The sequence below is a fragment of the Microchirus variegatus genome, assembly GCF_963457635.1.
Source record: "Microchirus variegatus genome assembly, chromosome: 6".
In the NCBI taxonomy this organism is placed as follows: Eukaryota; Metazoa; Chordata; class Actinopteri; order Pleuronectiformes; family Soleidae; genus Microchirus; species Microchirus variegatus.
In genome coordinates this window covers 16,315,352-16,340,566 of record NC_139807.1, presented here as the reverse complement: position 1 = coordinate 16,340,566, position 25,215 = coordinate 16,315,352, and the positions used below count along the sequence as shown (strand labels likewise).

Sequence of the window (25,215 nt, the reverse complement as noted above, 5' to 3'; positions counted from 1 at the left end):
CATATTTTTGTGTTATCTCAGTTATCTTGTGGTTTACCTCTCAGTGATTATATTATATATTATCTAAAATATTTTAATATTCATTATCATATTAATATTTAAATTCCCCAATTCTCTGTGCAGGAACTTTACGCAGGTAAGTAACAAACAAAAAAAGCTATTTAACAAACATGAGTTACAACACAGGCATTATTTCCCTACATGTTAAATGCAATAATAATATATACTACATTAATTCTAACAACTCTGTCGAGTGTGGCAGTTTTATATAGGACCAGTTGGTTTAATTGGTTTAAACTAATAATTTGTAGTGTAAATACTTTTTTACACTACAAGGTTGCCTCTATATTATGCAGTGTTTTTGAATTCTGCATTCAATGGTTTAACTCGTGTATATATGTGTCTCTATTTCATTGGCTTGTATATTATGTATTTGTTCAACAAATTCGATAATGATCATTAACAACTTGGTTGGTTATATAATTATAGTGACTTATAGCGACTACATGTAAGAATAATTAACTGATTATTGTTATTTTTTGTCTTCTCTCCGCCATGTATTTGCTTGTCTCCTGCCACTGACTCTTCAAAATTGTTTTGTTTTGTTTACTCCAGTTCTTACATTATTTATATTCCCTTAAACATTAAAGCAATAAGTTGTAGCATGAGTAATATGTAAGGTTCAGTTATAATAATATGATTTAAAAATCACATTTAATTAGTGATTAAAATGTACACCAGGTGCCACTATGTTCTCACTGTAATTCCCACTGCTGGTATGATTTTACATGAACTAGTAGAGCTAGCTACCAGTTAAGTTGGCCTACCATGACATGTCTTGACGTTCGTTCTACAGCCTCGTGATATTGGTAAACCTAACATGACGTTGCGGTCTCCTATTTGACAGGCGTTAGGTTCAGCCAATAGAAGGCAGAGGTTCTACTCGCTCATCCAATGGGCTAGTTAGGATTCCCTACAGAGGCGGTCTTTCTCAGAAACAGTGCGTATCGGGTTAGGTTGTTAGAAAGTTAATGGCTGGGGGAAAGAGAGCCTCCTCAACCCTCGCTTCGGGAGAGTTTCTGGATTCCCTGAAGTAAAATCACGCAAATATTCTAAAAGAAAGAGCCTGGACGGACGTTTAAGTAAACAGCTAGCTCGCTAACACGCGTATCGTGAACATAAGTATGCAGGATGCAGTAGCCGGGACGGCAATGCTGACGGACGGCTTCGAGGACGAGATTGACTCGGTGACTCCTCGCTCCCCAGTGGCAGGGATGGGGGTAGGAGCGACACCAGGAGGAGTCGGACTAGGGGGCATTGGGATTGGTGTAGGTGGAAAGAAAGTACGTTTGTACGGCGAACCAGGCGGACCTGCTACAGAAAGACTGGATTTCAAACTAGCGGCCGCGGCCGTCCTCTCCTCGGGTCCAGGATCCGGCAGCGACGAAGACGAGGTTTCAGAGGTAGCTATGCTAAGCTAAGCTAGTTAGCGAAGCTTAACCAGATAGCTAGGCAACATTCCACTCCTAGCGCTAGCTGGCTGCTAGCTAGCTAGCGAATTAGCTCGCAGTTGGCTACCACCCCCTCCCAGGCCGCTGAAACTACGTAAAATAAACCAACATTTTGATCGTACAGCACCTCTCGTGAGTTCTGGTGCTCATGGTGTGTTTGATGTCGACGCTGTTTGGTGTGCCACGGGCAGTTGTTGACGCTAACCAGCTGAAATGTTTTATTTATGCAGCGCAGGCTGTGACTACGGCCTAGTTCGGGTGGAAGCGACGACGGCCTTGTTCGGTGCTGTCGTCTCGTAACACCCATCACAAGTTTGCAGCTCTTCAGCCACAGCAAATGGAAGATGCCCGTTAACCCCCGGACGCACTCTGACCACTAACTGCCATTTCGTAGCTGTGGTGCAATTACGTCACATTTCAAGATCATGTAAATTAACTCCGACAGTTACTCGGCTAACTTTTCAAGACGTGCAGATTAAGTCTTTCTTCGCGGTAGTACTCGAATTTTCAGTCGTCGGTGTTGACAAATAGGCCAGTTGTTGTTTTTACATCCTTGGCCTCTGTCGGTTAGTTCAGCCTGTGACAACTTGATTTGCCTTTTCAGGTTAAAAACAGCTTCAGTTCATGTTGAGATGTGTCCAACTTTCCATGTGCTGCCAGTCACACATGGGGACAGGTGTGATAACATCACCTCATCTCAGCATACAATATACATGTTTTACATCAGCTGCAAAGGATACACATATTAAACCAAATGTATGTCTGTCCTCACAACGCTAATCGTATTTACCAACTTCTCAAGAAGTCTGTGTGACAGAACCATGTCTTAGGAGATTTTGTCCAAAACAATGTGAAAGTTTATTAGACAGCTGTATCATAACCACTCCATGTGTGTTTTTACAGACAGCAGCAGGAATGAAACTTCTTATACTTTTCAATGGCAAATATTTGACTTGTACACACCTGTTAAATGACATTTTCACGGTAAAATAATGATCTTTGTCATGTAATGGGTGATGCAGTATTTACTCATAGCAACACCGTTGAGTTATGGGTGTGGAGAGAAATGCACAATACCTGTTGAGCCATCGCTGTAATACTTTGCTAATATCTGATCCAAGAGGTAGCTGAAGAATACTCTGTACATGACAGCTAGTCAAATTAGGTTGTCAGGTGACACCTTTGCTAATATACAGTTTTTGCCTGACCATCAGTTATCAATTTATCCGATGAAGATGAAGGAGAATATATCAGGTTTGACAATTACAGTTTAAGTGAGTGCTGTTGCAAGTGTATGGGGACCGTGTCATGTTTCCTCACTGAGCCAGACTGCAGCATACGACTGAATGAGAGCATTTGTTGTGGTGTTTTCCTCCAGTGGAGTACTCTCAGCTCTGGGCTGTAGCTAAAATCTGAGCCCCAGGATTAAGCAGATGCCATTCTAGGCCTTTGCAGCTCTCTGGATACCAACACTCTGGGAACTGTAGTTCATTAATAGTCAAGACTGTTGTCTGTTGTTGATTATTAAGGTCTTTGTAAAACTACATTACCCATGGGTGTTTGTTCTCGAGTGTTTAGCTGAATTCCTACACATTTGCTGAATGCTGACACACTGACAACATTTACTTTCTACAGCAGGCCCTCGAAGCCTGCTGCAGCTTATTGACGAATATGGACAAAAATTAAATGTTTTCAAATTTTGACAGTGCTTCCTTTACAAAATGTTGAATCACCCAATCGATGTAAAAAAAAAAAAATATATATATATATATACATCTCAACATCTTGGTGGTACTTTTGTCCGCACTGGCTGTTTGGACAATTTAAGTATTAGGTATACAATGTGGGTTTTTTTATTCCCATATTGTACAAATACATTTCACTTAAATCTAGGTGTGAACAAGATAATTTTTTGAAAAAAATACAACTGTTATTATTACAAGGTGTCATTTCAGGACACAAATCTGACAAATGTTAGAGCATAATGTTATGTTTTTCTTTCTAGCCCACTTCAAATATGACAAAGTCCGACCACTAAACTTTGAAACAGAAATTTAATTGGCTTTAACTGTAAAATATGCAAGTTATTTTTTTCTAGTAGTTTGTCAACAGTGGTATTGTGTATAAAGACTAGAGTAAAATATGTTTTTATTTTTCATAAAAAGGTCATGGGTAGTTAGAAGTTAAACATAGTTATTTACAAAATTTTAATTTTCACTTACTTTTCATGTACACATTGCCATTTAATTGAACCACTGCCCTTGAATTGACTTTAGTGTGTTTGATTCCTCTACACTAGGTGGCAAACATCGCCAAAACACTTGTTCGTTTTCTGGTTGACCTTTTAAGCTAAAACAAAACAACTTAAGATCCATCCATTAACTCTTCATTTCTTGAAGCAGATGGAGCATAAATCAAATCTTCTCGTCCAAATCTCACTCAGTCCCAACATGCATTGGTCTGGGTTTCTCTCGTTGTCTTCTTCTGTGTTTGAGACTCTTGGTTCCCGTTTAAAGCTCGGGGTGAAGACTGTGGAGCATGCACAGAGAACCAAGGCCAGTTTTTGTACAGTTGAACATGTACATGCAATAGTAATTTGTCTCCTAATTGCATTATCTTGCTGTCGAGTGGTGCAAATTTGAGAACTTCGATTATTTGATTTTGTTTCTAATGTCACGTAAACCGAGTGATGAGTTATCTTCACCAGTTCTATCAATTATAGTTAAATATTTATTATTTATTTTTACTGAATAATTAAATATTAGTAATACATATTATAACACATGAAAACTGATTGGAGGAAATGGCAGGTTTGAGATTGTAGTGCTGTGCAGGGGTTGTAATTCCTGGCTGTAGCACTTCCTGTACTTTGACTCTTATCCTTGTGCTGCTTTTTGCTTCCCCCTGAAAGAAACTGTAAATAAACAAGGGCAGCACGCTTGGTCTTTTTTTAGATGGTGTATTTGTGTGCATGTGTGGTACTTTTAGTCAGAATAATACAAATTATATTCGATGTATGAAGCTGCTTAATGCTTTTATCCTGCTATATCACATTTACTCAAAAGTTATGATAAGAAGTTTCACAAACACTGTTCAGGGTGTAATACTTGTAAAATACTATTGTTGGTCAGAATCATGAAAATATCTCTTCAACGTCTAATCATTATTTTATCCTCCTTCCCTGTATGTGTCACAGGTGGAGTCATTCATATTGGACCAGGAGGACCTGGATAACCCCATCATGAAGACAGCGTCAGAACTGCTTTTGTCAAGCGCCACAGACGGGGTAGATTTAAGGACTGTTGATCCAGAGACACAGGCCCGACTTGAAGCGCTACTGGAAGCTGCAGGTATGACTGCTTTGTTTGAACTAAGTTCAGCTTGAGAGTACATGACACATGTTAAGTATTAGTCATTAGTACCCCATTGGTCACACCTCTTTTGCTTGGAACAATCTTAATTTTTGCTTCAAAACATTCAATAGTTTTGAATAAGTAGAAGCACATCTTTCTGCCTCAGCTTTTCCCCCTCTATTCCATTTCCAGTCCTGACTGCTTTTGGAGAGGTCTTTTTTTGTTTAAAGCTAAAGGTGCAATAAAGAGAACCTGACAGTTTTACAAGTGTCATATCAGCACAAAGTTTGAAAGTGATTTGGGTAATTTAGTTTGATTAGAAACTGTAATCTGGGTGTAAGAAGGTCTGTGTAGCTTAATCCATTAGGGTCCGGTGTCCTGGCCTCGTTTGGGCTCATGAACATTACCGGGCAGATTAGCAGTGCAACATACTTGATCCTCCACAGCTTGCAGAGAGCCTGTGTTGAACAGCTAGTGGCTAATCTCAACCCTATACCCTTTCTTCCTGAGTAGTTCGAACAGTAGACGTGGCACCTTACATTGTGTTTACCTAAGGTCATTATGCTACACAAAGATAATGATAATAATCATTATACCAATATTTAATGTCTTCATATTTTGTGAGATCTTCTATATATTGTACAATAATACATTGTATATGTATTATTAATACTAGAAGAGAGGTGTATAATGGTTGTGGCAGGACAACATGGGCTACCTCTGTTCATTCCCAGCATGAACAAAGTAGCCAAATACCAGGCCTGTCAAGACCATCACCAGGGAAGATGAAAGCATCTAGTGGTGTGGTTCACAGGTGTCATCCTTTAGCTGTTCGCAAAAAGATTTGCTGTCGAATATATTTGTAATGAGGGTTTAGTGTGACATTTTTATTTTTATAATGTACTTTAGCCACCCAAACGGTTCTCACCTTTATTTCTTGTGGATGTTAACACATTCAGATTAAAGCAGACTTATGCCACTGTAGCATCATAATTATCGTGTCATTATTTTCATGTCCGTCTCCATTGTGCTGGAGTGCAGAGCAAAAAGAACAACATGTGACTCTGCACTGCTACGTGCGCGTGTTAAAACCTTCAATGTTTTGTTCTGGCCAGACCTTGTGGCATGATTCACAGATGTGTCAGAAAATTTCAACAATAGCTCACTATAAAAAAGATGGAACAGAATAATGGAGATAAATGCAGATAGGTTGATGAATGCATGTGTATTGACTTCTCTAAATTGACTGAATAGACTTCCATAGTTTTAATGTTTGCGACGTGTGCATGATGCAGCATTATATATTTAGGTAAATATTACACATATTATTCCATGTGATCATATTGTGAGTATGCTGAAAATCCTGAGTAATCTGGGTTCTGTAGCAATTGAACAGGTGTGCCCATCTGTAACAATTTTTTTTATATATATATTTTGTGTTATTCTCTCAGATTTGCTTCCATCACAGTTTGCTTTACCATGTAACCACAGTGCGACAAACTTCATCAAACACTACAGCTGCTTGCAGAATTTGTGAGAATTTGTGGTGCTGTCGAAATGTTGTGATTCACATGCCTGTTGCTGTATGTAGTGGTTTATCACTGCACACATAAAGCTGGACATGCACTGCCAGGCCCAAAAATCTTAAAAATCACACACTTGAAGATATTTAGCTTTACTTTAGGCTTTGATTATGTTGATTATTCACTGTGCTATTGCTTCAATAAGTTTTATATGATTTTTTTCAATCCTAATTTGCATTAATTTTTGCCAAGATCTTGTATTTATGATGGATGGAGTTGGACTGCTGTGTTTAGTCTTCCCCGGCACATTGTCAGTCGTCATTGTTATTAAGGGCTGGACTCGGTGGTGGCCACTCCATGTGTGAAAATGATGTCTCATGCTTCCTGAACCACTCTTTCACAATTTGAGCCAGATGAACCCTGGCATTGTCATCTTAGAATATGTCAGGAAAAATTGGTCATTCAATATATTTAGGTGCTCGGCTGACCTGTTTTTTTTGGATACCATTGCTGAACTTTTGCTTCTAGTAATTACTCCTCAGTATCTGTTGAGTTGAGACCTTATTTTCTTCTTGGATGTCCCTTGTTGTTCTGTCAAATCAAACCATGTGGGCATGATGTCATGGTGTCATGGTGCAACCTCTTGTGGAAAGGTTGGTTTGTTACAATGTCAGTCTCGGATGAATAAGATTTATATCTCTACCTGTTCTCATATGTTGGCAGTTCCAGGGTCTGTCTTTTTTGCTGTCTTTGTCAAACTCGTATTTTCACTGTAACCTGACTCAGATGGATTCTTTCAAACACATTAGGACACCAGTAGTCCCATCTCCTATTAACTGGCTCCAACTGACATGATGCAGGAGACACGCAGTTACTAACTTTAATACACAATCTATTTAACAGAAATAAAGAGATTGTTGACAAAAGCACCAAATGTGATTTTGTTGTAATTATTCAGACAGATAGGTTGATAGCTGTCCAAATCCTCAGATGCAAGATAGACTTGATCAGTACAGCTGTATAAATGTTTAAGAAGGGTAGATATAAAGTTCAAACCAACTGGTCCCACACAACATGTCTAGCAATTGCAAACCTGCCCCAAATTGAAAATGAGAAATATAATTCAGAGACCTGGCAGTCAACAGTGATTGTTTTTGTCAAGAGTGTGATTTCTTCATTTGTATTGTACTTCCTGATGTTTTGGTAACCAGAAATAGCTGCAGAGTGAGCACTCCTCTTTTTCATGTTGCTCTGTTTAAATTATTCCACTACCTCCGGTCACTTTGGGATAACGTTACTTTCTTTCCTCTGCTTTGTGGTGAAGCGGTACAGTTTAGGAAATTTAGTATGGTTAATCTTGTTTGGATGGCTTGGCTGTTTAAAAATGTAAGTGCATACCATAAAAATACAAGCACATGTCTGTTACATTCAAACATTATAAAATGAGTTCACACTGTTGATAAAGCTTATCAGCTCCAAATGGCTTTGTCTGTGTTTCTTGGTGTCAAGATCTGGTGTCGCCCGGCGACATTCCTGACATTCCAGAAGCTGTGGAACTGAATAATGTATCATTGTATATTTGTGCCGTGAGACATGCGTGACTTGCATAAAATATTGGCACAAAGTCTATGGTTGAAAAGAGTCGGTGGCTTTCGCGACCAGCGTAAACTACTGTAGATGCGCTGCAGCAGTAAAGCGCTGTACACACATCCAGTGTGAAACCAAGCTAATTGAATAATTTTAGTCGAGGACTAACTCAGTGAAATGTATTACATTATGAGGCCTGTGTGAGTCAAAAAAAAGATGATGATCGAAACGATAACACACTTTACAAATTTTAAGTATACCTCCTTTCATAAATAATTGCAGCATTTGTCATAGCCTGAATTTATTTACTAATTTGCACATTTGTCGGTAGGATTTTGTGATCATTTGGATGTAGTGTGTTTTCAAATGTACATAGGCCCTCACTGATGCATTTTATTTTAGCAAACTTAAATAGAAGATCATGTTGTTGGTGCAAACATGTTTAGCAGTTATGTTGGGGTAGTGCAGGTACAGGTGCTTTTGGGTAAACACTACATATCCTGGATTTCGATCTTATCCATGTTTCCAAACCCCTTTGTGCACCATGGGAACTGAGAATATATTTTAGAAACATGCAACATATGTATCATTTTATACTGCTAAACATTTTAATACTGACTATATTATGTAATATATTTATAAGCTGTACCTGTGGTTGATTTAAGATGATGTTTAAATGTTTTTTAAAGTCAAAGAGCTTTAATGTTGACATGCTTGCAGCTTTGCGTTGGCTGAACTCGAACAAACGTTGACTGAAATTTTAATTAGCAACTTGGATAAAAGTGTTTACTTAGATTGCAGTGTTGTTGGTACAGTGGGTGGAGGCGGCTCTGTCTTGCCAGTAACTAGTGTCCATTTTGCTCTTATTAGACACAGTTGAGCCTGAATAGGTTATGGTCAGTTATTCCTGTAGAGTTGGATTCTCAGTTGTGGAAACAAATATATTGTTTTAATTAATCTATTTGTAATTCATAAATGGTTGTATATGTAGTAATGTAATGTAGTTCATTTTTTTGGGTTATTGGCGGTGCATTAAGCGCCACAGTGTTTTTCAAGTGTGTTTAGTGCAAGTGAGCTTCATGCATTCTCTGAGATAAACATTATACAGTAAAACATTAATGATCAACTTCCTCGACCTCTTGTTTCCCTCCACCCAGAGGACCATTGCGAAATCCCTGTCTGAGATTCCTACTAAGTTTAGCTTGTGTCCCAGGCCTAGTGGGGAAAATGTAGGAGGACCACAAGGACTGAAGCTCACTTTTCTCTGGTTAAGGATGGGTTAAAGCTGAGGCTGAAAAGTTCAAAGCTCACACTTTTGTTACTCTCCTGGCTCTTCTCACTTAAATTTTCCATATGCTCCTAAAACAAAGGCTACCACACACATACAAACACTTGGATATTTTTTATTGGTTGGGAAATGCTTCTTGTTCTGTCTTTTGAAAGACACTGTAGCAAAAGCTTTTTCCCCTCCTGCCTGCTCTTCAGTCTCATTTACCACTTTTGGATTTTATTCCTTCCATGACAAAACACACAAACACTTTTTTTTTTTCTCGAATGGCATTTTGTTTTCTTCCCAGCCATGCTTTTATCCTCTGCTGACCACTCTGTAGCCTCTGATTCTCTCACATTCACTGGCTTTTACCCATCTATAATTCACACAGGATGAGACATTTTTCCTCTACTACCATCAACAGAAGCCTATGTCTCCTAGCAAAGAAAACTAACATTTTATCCCGGACTGTATTTAACCTTATTCCAGTCACAGATTTGAATTCTTTACTGAATTGTCCCACATTAGGCCAGGAGATATTGTTAAAGAAAGGATTAAGAATCATAGATGGTGTATTGAAAGATATTGAGCCACATTAACAAATGCTTGTGTGTGTTTTCTGTGTGTGATTTTTTTTTTTGTTTGTTTGTTTTTCCTCTTCGTGTATGCTGCTACTAACCCTGGATTGGATTGGCTGGACTGGACTTGCTTCTTCATCTGGTCTGGTGTGATTGTGCTCTCCTGTGGTTTGCCTTGCCCTTGCACCTCTGCCCTTTTGGTGTTTGGTAGGCATCGGTAAACTGTCCACTGCCGATGGTAAAGCTTTTGCAGACCCCGAGGTGCTACGACGACTGACGTCATCTGTGAGCTGTGCCCTGGACGAGGCTGCGGCAGCCCTGACACGAATGAGAGCTGAAAACACACTCAACGCCGGCCAAGCCGACAAGTATGTATCTTGCCCATGCTGATTCTGGCATTTGTCAGTTTGTCTTGTATACACTGACACAGACTGGTAGATGAATCCTTGGTCAGTAATATTCTATACTGCATCTGTCAAATCAAAGTGGCATATAGCGTTTGTCAGCACATGTCTGTGTGTTTTCTGCTTATGTAATTGTGAGGCGTATGTGTGTTCACCTGTCACAGTGGCAGTAATTGTAGCAGTCTGGTTATTTTCAGCCGTAGTTTAGCAGAGGCGTGCTCAGATGGCGATGTCAACGCTGTGCGCAAATTGTTGGACGAGGGACGAAGCGTCAATGAACACACAGAAGAAGGGGAGAGCCTGTTGTGCCTCGCCTGCTCGGCTGGCTACTATGAACTTGCACAGGTTTGTGAAAGGAAGTTTGGACTATTTATTGTGCTGCGTGTTTGATCTGTAAACTGAATGCCACAGAATATATCAGTTCTTAATTCTAATTTCAATTTATAATTGAATTCTACTTCTTAAGGTTTTGTTGGCCATGCATGCAAACGTGGAGGACAGGGGCATCAAGGGGGACATAACGCCACTTATGGCTGCTGCCAGCGGAGGTTATGTGGACATTGTTAAACTACTTCTGGTCCACGGGGCAGACGTAAACGCACAGTCCTCCACAGGTAAAAAGCCTCTTCACTTGTCTCTTTTGGAAACATTTCCTTTGCCCTCCATATTTTGCAGTTTGATTAATCTGTCCACTGTTCCAGGCAACACAGCTCTGACGTACGCATGTGCCGGTGGCTTCGTCGATGTGGTGAAAGTTCTACTAAAAGAAGGTGCTAACATTGAGGACCACAACGAGAACGGACACACACCTCTTATGGAGGCGGCCAGTGCTGGCCACGTGGAGGTGGCCAGAGTACTGTTGGAGTATGGCGCCGGCATCAACACACACTCCAATGAGTTCAAGGAGAGTGCGCTCACACTTGCCTGCTACAAAGGTCAGAATGCAAATATAGTCTGTTTTTGTGATGATTTGATTTTGGTTTTGATTCTTCCTCTTACATGATTTTGTCTGTCTGCTGCAGGTCACCTGGATATGGTGCGTTTTCTGTTGGAGGCTGGAGCAGACCAGGAACATAAAACAGATGAGATGCACACAGCACTCATGGAGGCTTGCATGGTGAGCATCTGACCCAAACCCTATCATTCCTTACGTTTTAATTCTCATTTTATTCTGTCTCCAATGCTTTCAAAATCCTTGTATTTTCATTATTATTTATTCCCTTTAAAAAACATGACAACACTGAAAATCTAAAATAAGAGATTCTGTATGTAATAACACTCACTCTCTCAGCACATCACAGTCATTTGTATCCAAGTAGGACAAAATAGACTTAATTCAGTTAATATTTAAAGCCCTAACTGTTAGTACCTCTGTTCTAAGATCATCATGCTATTGTTTTTAACTGTCACACTCGCAAGTAAAAAATTTAATGGTTGTGGCGTCATGCAGTGTGATTGTATTTTTGCTCTGGGTAAGCACCGATCTCCTGTATGTATTCATGTGCTTATCTATACATTCTTTGTATGTCTCGCTGTCCCAGGATGGCCATGTGGAGGTGGCACGACTGTTGTTGGACAGTGGTGCTCAGGTGAACATGCCAGCCGATTCCTTTGAGTCGCCCCTTACCCTCGCAGCCTGTGGCGGACATGTGGAGTTGGCAGCCTTGCTCATAGAGAGAGGGGCCAACTTGGAAGAGGTGTGTAAAGAGACAAATGCATACATTTCAAGTAAAGACCATAAATATTAAGTTGTCCCTTTGTCTCTGTTATGGTTCCATGGTTTTGTATTTAATATGTATTATGAAGCTGTGGATGGATTGATTTCACACCAATTGCATTGGATATTTTTCTTTGAAGAAAAGCCTGCAGCATTTTCACAGTCATGCTACACTGCTCCAGCTGCTATTTTATTCAGTTGTACTGATTTCCTCACCATCCCTATGTTTTCTATTGTCCAGGTTAATGATGAAGGCTACACTCCACTGATGGAGGCAGCTCGAGAAGGCCATGAAGAGATGGTTGCACTGCTACTGGCTCAAGGTAAAACAAGCTTTGCTCGTTCATCTATGACATGGGGAAAAGATTAACATTTGGTTCGACTTATTAGCCTGTGAACATTCTTCACTTGGTATCTCCTTGCTTCTAGAAGACACAACTGAACCAAGATATATTTCAGCAATCACTATTTTTGCTCTTTTGTCCAGGTGCTAACATAAACGCCCAGACAGAAGAGACCCAGGAAACAGCTTTGACTTTAGCGTGCTGTGGAGGTTTCTTGGAGGTCGCTGACTTCCTCATCAAGGCAGGAGCAGACATTGAGTTGGGCTGCTCGACTCCTCTAATGGAGGCTGCACAGGAAGGCCATCTGGAGTTGGTCAAATACTTACTGGCTGCAGGTGAGCAGGAAACAAATTAATTCAATGAGCTTCAGATCTTGGAAAGCAAAGCCATAGACTTTATGTTTACAATCTCTTTTTTATATTTTCAGGGGCAAATGTTCATGCGACCACAGCAACGGGTGACACAGCGTTAACGTATGCATGTGAGAATGGTCACACTGATGTTGCTGATGTGCTGCTGCAGGCTGGAGCCAACTTGGTATGGCATATTCTCTCATTGTCTTTGTCCCTGTTTATTTGTTTGTCTTTTGGTTTGAATACTTATCAATTTAACACCAGGATGAAAACAAATATGTGTCATGTGTGCTTATGTAAATTGGAGAAAATGAACAGTCTGTTGTTGGCAGCAAGGTTTCTTCAACAACTGCTGTTTTGTGTTTAATCTCGTTTTCGTTGGTTGACTGAAAATCACTAAAAACTCTTGTTATCTTAATCATTGTCATTAAGGAACATGAGTCTGAAGGGGGGCGGACGCCCTTAATGAAGGCAGCAAGAGCAGGACATCTCTGTACAGTGCAGTTCCTTATCAGCAAAGGTACAGTATTTAAGAGCTTTCATGCAAAATGAGTCTTGGTTTTAACATAAAAACTTTTAAATGCATAGATTTGGTTTGATGTACGCTTAACTGGTCATTTGAAGCACATTTGTTATGTCAATTCAATGAATTCTATATGTGAGGATTCTGTAACATCATATTTCATAAATCAAGGTTACTGTATTATCCCTCATGTTATGAATAACATGCTTAGTTTTTTTATTTATTCCTATTATTGGTTTATACAGCATAAACTGCTTCATAAAACTAATGGACTTTTGGAGCAGCCATTCTTTGTCACTGCAATCTGTTTTAAATGCCCGTACATAAAGGTCAATCAAATTGTCTTTTTAGCTAAATTAATTATCTAAATCTAATTTTTGATCCAGCAAAAATGTCTTGTTGTCAGTATTTCTTATTTATTCAATTTAAAATAATTTTCAAAATGGCTTCAAATCCTTCACATTGTGAGGACGAACATGCGAAGCAGCCTTCCAATCCAGAAAGAGGCCATTTTGGAAGCTATAAGTAATTTTAAAAGCTTGATAAATCAAAATCATTGCATTATGTGATTAGATTAAAAGCCTAAAAACATGTGTTCAATTGGGTTTTATTGGTTTTATCAATTAGTGAAAGATGCTTCCTCTTGGATGACTCATACAGTATATTGCAAGTAATGCACTTTGTAAGAGGCCACCAGAAATACATGATATTCTTAGTGCATTCATTATGTTGGTGAATTCTCTTTCTATTGACTCACTCTTCCTAATAGATGAATATTTGGCTTTACATATTATTGCTGATGATTCATTTTGGTTAATTTGTTTATCCTCCCACTGTCTTATCCAGGTGCTAACGTAAACAGAGCTACTGCCAACAATGACCACACAGTGGTGTCTCTGGCGTGTGCTGGAGGACATCTGGCTGTCGTGGAGTTGCTGCTTGCTCACGGGGCAGATCCTACACACAGACTCAAAGTAATGCTCACACTTAATAGAGATAAGACATTACAATTTTATACCTGTTTATGTGTAACGGTCAAGCACAAATTAAATTATTTGTTTGCCCTTTGTAGGATGGCTCAACGATGTTGATAGAAGCTGCTAAGGGTGGCCACACCAATGTGGTGTCCTATTTATTGGACTATCCTAACAACATCCTGTCTGTCCCAGCGCCTGATCTGTCCCAGCTCACTCCCCCCTCGCAAGATGCCTCTCAGGTAACAGAAAAAGATCTTTTTGAAAAAAGAGAAAATTCTAATAGTTGTTTATTCGTAGCTTAAGCTTGACATGATATCTTCTATTGACAGGTTCCTCGTGTCCCAATCCAAGCCCTCGCCATGGTAGTGCCCCCTCAGGAGCCCGACCGAGCCCCATCGAACATCACCACACCCTCGCCCATCTCCAGCAAAGGTAAAGGGTGCCACATGCCATGAAGTGGGTGTAATCAAGATATGAGACTCCAATAGATTATTCTTAAAAAATGATTTTGCTCACCCAAGTTAATTTTTTTTGGTTTGAATCAAGGCATGTCCAAACAGAGACAAGCATCCCTTCAGCCCGGTGTCCCCACATCAGTTGGTCGGGGGCCTGAAGCAGAGCCTCTGCCGCCCTTCCACTTGTGCCAACCTCTTGAGTGCATTGTGGAGGAGACGGAGGGCAAGCTCAATGAGCTGGGCCAGAGAATCAGCGCTATTGAGAAGGCTCAGCTTCAGTCGCTAGAGCTCATTCAGGGGGAGCCGCTCACCAAAGACAAGATTGAGGAGCTGAAGAAGAGCCGAGAGGAGCAGGTATAATCGAACATCCACTTCTTTGTTATAAATAAACTTGACAACCTAAATATGAACAGTTGGCTAAACAATGCAGTGACTGTTGCCAATTTAGGTGCAGAAGAAGAAGAAAATCTTGAAGGAGTTGCAGAAGGTTGAACGCCAGCTGCAGCTGAAAACGCAACAACAGTTCACCAAAGAGTACATGGAGGCTAAGGGCTTAAAAGAGGAACAGGAATGCGGAGGTAGCCAGGGTCCGGGGCCTGGGAGTACAACGTCTGTGCCAGGGCCCCTTTCCACTCCACCAGGTGCCCAGCTACACACCAGCTCCGACACAGATGAAGAGGCCAACAAAGATGAGGAGCAGCTGGGAGAGAACGGCGAAGAGGTGAACCTCTCAGTAATTTTTTTTGTTTCAAATAATGTAAGTTACATGGTTGTGTTTCTGACTCCTCTGGCACTGTTGATTGAGCTCATGCTTTTGTAAATCCATAGGAAGAGGAAGATGACGACGACGATGATGATGACGATGATGATGATGATGAGGAGGAGGGTTCAGATGAAGAGGCAGATGGCGAAGAGGAAGATTATCCAAAGCTTCCTCAGGTGGGTACAATCCTCTACAGGGATGGGCCACAGCTGCCACAGCAGCCTCCTCTGCCCCCGTCGCCTCAGGCTCAGCCCCAGCCTCCCCCTCCACCTCTTCAGGCTGCCTTCGTTCCTGTCCAGCCCCTGCCAGACTACAACCCTGCAGATTACCCAGGAAGTACCAGCCCGGAGTTGCAGAGGGTACTGGTGGGACAGCAGATGCTGGGCCAACAGCAGCAGGGTCAGCAGTTAGCAGGGTTGGCCCCAGGAATGTTACCTCAGCAGGCCCCAGATGGGCTCATGGTAGCCACACCTGCACAGACACTCACAGACACGCTAGATGACATCATGGCAGGTAATTGGATTTCTTTTTCTGTCTCTCACTGGATGCAAGTGATTGTTAATCCCCTCAACCTGACGACATAATTAACTTTTTCATTCATTATTTTTGAAGCTGTGAGCAACCGCGTACCCATGCTGAACACTACAACCTCACCCACGCCCCTGTCCCAGCCACCCACACAGACGCCTGCAAACAGCGCCTCACCACCTTCAGTCCTGCCCCTCTATCCAGCTGTCGACATAGATGCACATGTAAGACATATCACAAATATATTTATAGTGACACTTCAGTTAAGTTATTGTTTACACAAAGTCCTCTCCCTTGCTAAGAGATTGTGATTTTCCCCACAGACTGAGAGCAACCATGATACAGCGCTGACGCTGGCATGTGCGGGAGGACACGAGGAGCTTGTGTCTGTTCTCATTGCACGGGGAGCAAACATCGAGCACCGGGACAAAAAAGGTATGAAATTATGACAAATTAAGGTCTTGCTATGGTGTTATGAACAATAGGGTGTTGTGAATCGGTTAACTTAATACCTCTGCTGCTTTTCCATAGGTTTTACCCCTCTCATTCTGGCTGCTACTGCTGGCCATGTAGGAGTGGTGGAGGTGCTCCTGGACAAAGGCGGTGATATTGAGGCTCAGTCGGAGAGAACCAAAGACACACCCCTCTCCCTGGCCTGCTCTGGAGGACGCCAGGAGGTAAACGCTGTCTTTCAGTCTTTGCTTTCACAATGGTACATTGCTGTTCATTTTCTATGATTAAACTCTTTTGTGCCTGGGCTGGATAGGTTGTTGAGTTGCTGCTGCTTCGGGGAGCCAATAAGGAACACCGCAATGTGTCAGACTACACGCCTCTTAGCTTGGCTGCTTCTGGGGGTTACGTTAACATCATCAAAATACTCCTCAACGCTGGAGCTGAGATTAACTCCAGGTAAGCGACAAGAATATCACACAGTGTCTTCTGGCTCTTGGTATTAGTAAAACATGTCCATTCATGTAATCTGTATTTTCCTTTATCTGACTGTCTTCATTGATATAGTTCCTGGAAGTGATTGTGGTTGAACTTTGAATTTCTTTTTTGGACACAGATATTTTTTAACCTCACAGTATCAAATCAGTGCACCATCACTATGAAATGTGCCTTTTGTTTATTAGGCGCACCATTCGGTTGTATCACAGTGATTACCAGTAGAAAATGCGGATTGAGTAAGATGTTAAATAAAATGGTAAAATGTAATGTTTACTTAAATGAGACAAAAACTTGATCCTCTACTTCTTAGTGCATGTCAAAACGTTCAGCATTTTTTTTTGTTTCTAAACAGTATATTTGCTTTCTCACCAGGACTGGCAGTAAGCTCGGAATCTCCCCTTTGATGCTGGCAGCTATGAACGGTCATGTCCCGGCAGTGAAGCTCTTGCTGGATATGGGCTCGGACATCAATGCCCAGATTGAGACCAACAGAAACACAGCCTTGACCCTAGCCTGCTTCCAGGGACGGGCAGAGGTTGTCAGTCTGCTGCTAGATCGCAAGGCTAATGTCGAGCATCGTGCTAAGGTGAAGAGACTTGCACTAACCAAAATATATATTTATATACGAGGCCTTTGAATCACACATTTACCATATGCTGTATAGGCAAATTTCTTGAATGCTGGTGAAAGTTCTGTATCACATCATAATTGCAGTCTTTACCCAGGTACAATTATCTTGGGTTAGTGTTTTTTGGTGTAGCATCTGCAATTTCTCTTACTAATTGTTTCCTCAATTCATGCAGACTGGTCTCACTCCTCTGATGGAGGCAGCCTCAGGCGGTTATGCAGAGGTGGGCCGAGTGCTGCTGGATAAAGGCGCAGATGTCAATGCTCCCCCTGTTCCCTCATCTCGGGACACTGCCCTCACCATTGCTGCAGACAAGGGCCACTACAAGTTTTGTGAGCTGCTCATCAACAGGTGGGAGTCCCTGTGTGTTTCTGTACAAAAGTGGATTCTAGTTTTTGTTTCATAAGTAAAAGGAGTAGATGTTGGATGGCTTTTAAAGGTGATATTCCTTCCTGTTATTGTAGGGGTGCCCATATCGATGTACGAAATAAAAAAGGGAACACTCCGTTATGGTTGGCGGGAAATGGTGGCCATTTCGATGTGGTCCAGCTTTTGGTACATGCCAGTGCTGATGTGGATGCAGCTGATAACCGCAAGATTACTCCGCTCATGGCTGCATTTCGCAAGGTACAGTGTTTTCAAAAACGGAGGTTGGTGTGGTGTGCATGCTACATTTTTGCAACTATCTCATCACTAACCATTCATTTACATTTCAGGGTCACGTGAAGGTGGTGCAATATCTTGTGAAGGAAGTCAACCAATTCCCATCAGATATTGAGTGCATGAGATATATTGCCACAATTGCTGATAAGGTGCGTATTGATTTCCTCTTCATTGTTGTGTTGCATGGAAATGGTAGACATGGTCAATATACAACAGAGCTTCAAATTCCTGTTCCCTTTTCATTTTTTTTGCAGGAGCTGTTGAAGAAGTGCCACCAGTGCATGGAGACCATCGTCAAAGCCAAAGACCAGCAGGCAGCCGAGGCTAACAAGAACGCTAGCATTCTTCTCAAGGAGCTGGACTGGGAGAAGGTAATGTCAGTTATTGTGGCTCTTGTAGCGGTTTGGACAAACACTTTTTTTACACAGGCTCTGTTTTGTGTTTTTCAGTCAAGAGAGGAGAGCAAGAAGCAGGCTCTGGCTGCTAAGCGTGAGAAGCGTAAGGAAAAACGCAAGAAGAAGAAGGAGGAGCAGAAGAGGAAGCTGGAGGAAGAGGAGGGCCACAAAGTCAAGGAAGAGTTTTGTGAAATGCTGGAGCAGAAGGATGATTCAGCTGATGGTAATTTTTAAATTAACTTTGCTGCGGAGAGGTAGAGAGCTGGAGTTTACAGTATTTGAGCTTTCTAATATCCAGTGATGTAGTAGAAATAAGTCTTTGCTCTTTATCTTTTTCCCCCTCTTAGAAGCAGAGGTTCCCATCGAGCCTCCCAGTGCAACCACCACCACCACCATTGGTATATCTGCCACCTCTACCACTTTCACCACGGCTTTTGGTAAGAAGCGAGCCAGTGTGGCCACTACGCCGAGCACCAATCGCAAAAACAAAAAGAACAAGACAAAGGACTCCTCGCCCAATGAACCTATCATATTACAGGATCCTCAGGTGAGCCTTGCGTCTTATTTTTAATATTTCTCAGTCAGGCTCTTATGTTATTATGTTTTCTGTATTAGACTAACCAATTGCCATGGGTGGAAAAGAAAATATTGATGGAATTGTTTTGCACTTTCTTTTTAAGGTTGCACTAGCACAGCACAAGGCTGACAAGAACAAGATCCATGGTGAGCCACGGGGCGGAGGTGGGGGAGTGACGGGTGGCAACAGCGACTCTGACCCCTTGGATAGCACCGACTGTGCCAGTGAGAGCAGCAGCAGTGGAGGCAAAAGTCAGGAGCTCAACTACCTCCCTGACCTCACTTCCTGCGCTTCCTCTTCCTCGTCCTCCTCCTCTTCCTCCTCCTCCTCAGCCCCATCCTCGGGAGTAGCCCAGGCCCTCCTGCCCGGCCCTGAGAAGAGACACTGTCCTCAGCCCTATACTGACAACAAGGTGGACAGCAAGGTCACAGTCTCTATCTCAAAGCCATTGCAAAGGTGAGTCCTGCATGGAGCTGGAACTTTTTTGTTATCCGACATGGAGTGTTTGGGTGTAGCTATTAATTCAAGCCTTCACGTGATCTTTTTGTGTGCACCATTTGCAGTATTTCAAAACATGCCAGTCAACTTGACAAATAACAGGTTTTATCTCTGTCATTTCGATTCAACTGAACCTGATCTTTCGATGTATTGAAACAGAGCTCCAGACATGAGCGACTCCACCTGCAACTCCTTACCCTCGCCATTCAAGACCATGGCTCTTCCTGTCACCTCGCCCAACAGTAAGCTCAGCCTCACGAGCCCTAAGAGAGGCCAGAAGAGAGAAGAAGGTTGGAAGGAGGTTGTCAGAAGGTTAGTTCATTTGTACATGTTTGTAAGTGAAAATATATTTCAGTAGTATTACTTTGATGTGATTAAAGCATATATATATGTTATATTCCTTACATTTTTATTTGCCTATTAATGAATTGTGAATTTAAATTGACTAGAGTTACTTAAAGGCTGTACACACATTAAGTCATGATAACTGACCATTGACTGTTTGTTTTGAAGATCAAAGAAGCTATCTGTGCCGGCCTCTGTTGTGTCTCGAATCATGGGCCGAGGAGGCTGTAACATCACAGCCATCCAGGACGTGACAGGAGCGCACATCGATGTGGACAAGCAGAAGGATAAGAACGGGGAGCGGATGATCACCATAAGGTAAAACTATTGCCCTCTGGTGGACAGTAAACAGCACTGCAGCTGGATTATATCTCAGATAGATGCATGTATGCCACTATCAGATTTCATTCACATCTCCTGGCCATTCCCATGAAGCAGCAGTCCACTTGTTTTAAAATTCATGGTCTGTCTGTTGTTAGTAGATTTCAAGATGAATTTGATATCTGTCCTCTTTCATCCCACTGTCATTGGATACTAAATCTCTTTTTTGGTAATCCATCCGATGCCCTTGCCACATCAATGCCATATACACTAAATCTGCCAAAGAAACAGTACATTACAATGACCTGATTAAATGATGAAAGTCTTATGAAGAAAGTTTGCTTTGTTGTTTCAGAGGAGGGACAGAGTCTACAAGGTATGCAGTCCAGTTGATCAACGCCCTAATCCAAGACCCAGCCAAAGAGCTCGAGGATCTTATCCCGAGGAATCACATCAGAGCCCCAGGCTCTAAAACGTCCTCCACGTCTTTCCCCAGTGCCACAGGGGCCACCAGTGGTTCAACCACTGGCCCAAAGGCCCTGAGTTCATTGGTCACCTCCACAGGTGTCTCGTTTCAGCCGTCATCTTCATCTTCATCATCCTCTCAGGCTGGGGGAAAGATTGGTAAAGGCCTGTCCTCAAACGTCAGACAGCCTTTCCCCGTGTCTTTGCCATTGGCATACGCCCATCCTCAGCTTGCTCTCCTTGCTGCTCAGACCATGCACCAGATCAGGCACCCTCGTCTACCCATGGCTCAGTTTGGTGGTACCTTTTCTCCTGCTGCCAGCACATGGGGACCTTTCCCCGTGCGTCCTGTTAGTCCTGGGAGTGCCAACAGCTCGCCCAAACACAACGGAACAAACAGCACTGGAGGCCAGGCCAGACCCAACTCGAGTCACGGTGATCACATCGCAACAGCCAGCTCAGGAGCTGCAGTTACAATCAACAACTCGGCCACCACCAGTGCTCCTAACACGCCTACAGCTGCAGCCTCACCTCATACCCCCAATCCTACCCCGTACAATCCCCAGCCGAGCATCCCGACGCCTTCCTCTGTCAGAAAACAGCTCTTTCTACCTGACCCTAAGCCCGCTGGTGTCACCTCGGTGTCTGCTATTGCCACTGCTGGTGGCACAAATGCAGTACGGGGCACTGGTTCTCCTGCGCATCACAGCTCCACAACGACCACTGCTATCGCCTCTCAGCAGCCAGTTGGCTCTATCTCACAGCCACCTATCCAGCAGGCAGCTAAACTAGAGGCCTGCACCATTGCACCTCATGGAAAAGACAAGCCTTCACTACCCGTAGAGATCCAGCCTGTCTCCGTGAGTGAGAGCATCAGCTCCATGGGTTTCACTGCCCCTGCCATGGCTTTACCTCCCAAATCGGAGCCTCGACAGCAGTTACCTCTCCTTCCCTCCTCCGTACCATCCACAGAGGCCCCAACACCCCTCCTCATTTCACAGCCCAGTTCCCATCTCCCCTCAGCTCCTCCTCCTGTCCTGTCACATAATGTTGCACACCCCAACAACACAGTACCCCATTTCTCAGCCCCTGCGCCCCGCGTCTCCCATCGTATGCAGCCACCAGGGCCTTACTACTCCGTTCCGGAACAACAGCAACAACAGCAGCAGACGCAACAGCAGCAGCAACAATCTGTGTTTGTGCCGTTCAATGCTCAGCAGGAAGCTCCAAAGCAGACCCAAAACCAGACATCTCAGCCCACAAGTTTGCCACTTCAAGCTCAGGCCCCAGGCTCCCTTCAAGTCTCTGCTAACCTAGGAATGATGAACGGTTCTCAGATGCAGCATGTGGCCAGTGCAGGCAAACCTCAGCAGATTCCTCCCAACTTTGGCCCTGCAGGCCTTTTCAACTTCAGCAGCATCTTTGATAACAACAGCCAGGTACATATAAGGAACATTGCATTCATGTGCCATCTTGTTCTTGTATTTTCATTATTTATTTACAAAAACTTGGAATGAAATAGGAGATTTTATATTTAAACTAAATTATGAGCCATAAATCATGCATTCAGTGATAATAATACTCTTTTAAATGTCGTCTTGTAGGTTGGTAACAATCAGGTGTGGGGTGCATGCCATCTGCCTGCTCGCTCACCTCCAGAGCAGTCGTACTCGGCCCCACCTGCCTACATGAGCATGGGTCAAATTGAGAACATGATGCCCCCTCCTCCTCCAGACAGCTCCAAAGCGCCTGGCTACCGGTCTGCGTCCCAGAGGATGGTCAACAGCCCCATCGGTAATTTTCTTTTCCATCATGCATGATCATTTTGTTTGTCAGTTCAGTTCCATTTCACATTAATTTTTAAGGTAATTCTATCTAAAATAATAACATCCAAGTGAGACCAAGATGCAATATAAACCTATGTTGTGTAATTATATGAAATAATGTGGCATGGTCTTTACTTGTCTGCACCCACAGCTTTGACCAGCTATGCCACCAGTATCTCTGGCAGCCCTGTGTATCTGCATGGTCATACAGGGGTTGGCACACCCTCCTTCAGCAGACAGCACTTTTCCCCTCACCCATGGAGTGCATCCACATCAGGTATTGAACTGGCACAGTTCTTTGTTGCCATGCTTTTCTTGCAACTGTTCACCTTCAAATCTGTTACACACATAGAAAGCATTTTGTGCAAAATTATAATTTATCAATGCTTTCAAATGTGTAAACCTGATCTGCTCATAATGTCGTCCTTTTCCATCTTTTTCAATCTGCCAGGTGAATCTCCTGTCCCACCTCCCTCTACAGTGTCATCCTCTGCGCTCTCCACTTCTGTTGTGGCCCCTCCCCCTCAGCCTAAACCAGGCAGCTCATCGCAGCAGGACCGGAAGGTCCCCCCACCCATCGGCACAGAGCGATTGGCCAGGATTAGGCAGACGGGTTCAGTTAACCCACCTCTTCTCACCACCAGCTACACGGCATCTGTTGGACAGGGAGGCATTTGGTCATTTGGGGTTGGCAGTGCTTCTGGTAAGGAAATATAATTTTTTTCTTAGTTGTGCATACTGACATTTTCTGATGTGGTATTATAAAACCTTGTTTGTCTTTTGTGCGTGTTTGTGCAGAGGCTATGTCTGGTTGGTCCCAGCCCCTGATTAGCAGCCACATGATGCACCCTCAGCTTCAGGCAGAACAGTCTGCCTTCTCTCAGCACCAGCCCATGGAGCAGGATGACACAGGCATAGCAAACCCTGCTAACAACTACCACCAGCCTCAGCATTTGCCCAACAGCTACATGGACTTCCCAAAGGTAACAAAAAGACACAGTTATTTGGATGAATAAACCTTTGTTCCTGTTTTGTACACGTTTTACAAGTGACTTGTTGATGTTTGTGCAGGGGATGCCTATGTCGATGTATGGAGGAACCATGCTGCCGCCTCATCCTCCCATGGCAGAGGGGCCAGGGGCACCGATGTACAATGGTTTGCACGCTGGTGACCCTGCATGGAGTCCCATCATCAAAGTGGTCCCAAACAATGCAGATAATTCTGACCCACAGCAGCAGGTAATCTTTTTTCTTTGTCTGTTTTACATGTATGTTGTCTCATTATGTACTTACACCTTCTGTTTTATGCTGTTATTAAGATGTAATCTATGTCTTTATTCATATTGGTTATTCATCCTCTCTCCTTCAGGTGTGGCCTGGTACTTGGGCACCACATGTGGGCAATGTGCACTTGAACCACGTCAACTAGGCGGCGTCCACAGCAATCAAACGTACACAGCATGACCCACAGCGCAAACATGAAAAAAACAACTGACGAAAATGACCGATTGAGACAAAGAAAAAAGAAAAACTTACATGTTAACTTTAGTAGAGACTTGAGAGTGCAGCGCATAGGTTGAAGAATTGGAGGTTCTGTTGAAACCATTCTTTGTGCCTATCTCAGACAATGAAAAAGGAAATTGGGGGAGAGCTGTTATCAGTGTCCCCATGATGCAAACAAACATGCGCGATCACCTGTTCAACAGGATCCATTCTCTGCGTAGTTTAGCGATTTTGACTTAAACCCACATACACCGTTCTTGGGCGGCAGGGGGCTCAACATGAAGTAGCTATTTAAACTTGGCCCAGAACTAGATGATGATGATGATTACCTAAAGAGAAAGAGAAATCAGAACCTTTTAGAGTGGTAAATACATGTATAATTGTTTACATACTAAAAAGGGTTAAAATGAGAGTAAATTTCATGTCGTATAGTGGCTCTACTTTATGTAGCCTGTATTAATGTGAAATATTTACCTTAATATTCAATAAAAAGATTGAAAAGTATGTGTGTACCGTTTCATGAAATTGTAATCTTGACTCATTTTCATGTGTTCAACACTTTGAACTGTGACATTCACCTTCAGACCCTCTGATCATTTAATTAGAACAGAAAGTAAGGACAGTTAATTATAATATATTATTTTTATCTAGAAGAAGGTACTTGCCACAAATAAAAAAAAAAATACAACATAAAAATTAAGACACTGGCAATGATAAATTGCATGTGGAAATAAACACTGCATCACTAACAAAAATAAGCTAATATATTTTTTACAAAAAATCTCAAAACAATCATCTGTTTAAATGAGACCAAATGTGTTAAGAAAACATAAATTGGTTTTATATTTGGTCACATGCTGTCCAAACAATTGGAACAGAGTCATAACATTGAGATATGATGATTACAATGATTAATTGTAGCCTGATCATCACTTAGACAATGCTCAAACATGCAATCTATTTATTTCCTTTTTATTCTACTTATCTCTGAATTTAAAAAATATATATGTATGAAGATATTTTCAAGAATACTCTCCTTATTCCGGTCAGTAAGACAGCATGTATTTTATGTAATGTATTTTTGAAATATGTAATTGTCATTTTCTTCTTAAATTTGCCAATGTTTCATCTACCATTCCTATTTCTTCATAGGGAATAAA

At 42.2% G+C, this 25,215-nt stretch overlaps 1 protein-coding gene across 4 annotated transcripts; it reads left to right on the top strand.

The window, feature by feature from the left end:
- Window positions 1–1,045: 1,045 nt before the first annotated feature.
- ankhd1 (ankyrin repeat and KH domain containing 1) lies at window positions 1,046–24,550 on the top strand. Of its 4 annotated transcripts, none has more exons than XM_083890913.1 (39): window positions 1,046–1,463; window positions 4,708–4,861; window positions 10,067–10,190; window positions 10,424–10,571; window positions 10,693–10,840; window positions 10,928–11,161; window positions 11,249–11,343; window positions 11,768–11,923; window positions 12,185–12,266; window positions 12,431–12,622; window positions 12,715–12,824; window positions 13,073–13,160; window positions 14,010–14,137; window positions 14,236–14,379; window positions 14,470–14,572; window positions 14,687–14,949; window positions 15,044–15,316; window positions 15,424–15,871; window positions 15,971–16,110; window positions 16,210–16,321; window positions 16,418–16,563; window positions 16,653–16,795; window positions 17,207–17,420; window positions 17,638–17,813; window positions 17,927–18,089; window positions 18,179–18,274; window positions 18,380–18,496; window positions 18,575–18,743; window positions 18,868–19,067; window positions 19,201–19,553; window positions 19,755–19,907; window positions 20,109–20,258; window positions 20,617–22,165; window positions 22,331–22,520; window positions 22,704–22,829; window positions 23,004–23,255; window positions 23,351–23,535; window positions 23,624–23,791; window positions 23,922–24,550. In XM_083890913.1, the coding sequence occupies exons 1-39, from the start codon at window positions 1,185–1,187 to the stop codon at window positions 23,979–23,981; spliced, it is 8,031 nt and encodes a 2,676-aa protein (XP_083747039.1). In that variant the 5' UTR covers window positions 1,046–1,184; the 3' UTR covers window positions 23,982–24,550. The 4 variants fall into 4 exon arrangements, with proteins under 4 accessions (XP_083747039.1, XP_083747038.1, XP_083747037.1 ...); XM_083890912.1 differs by having other exon boundaries at window positions 10,409–10,571; XM_083890911.1 differs by having other exon boundaries at window positions 10,034–10,190.
- Window positions 24,551–25,215: the final 665 nt, after the last annotated feature.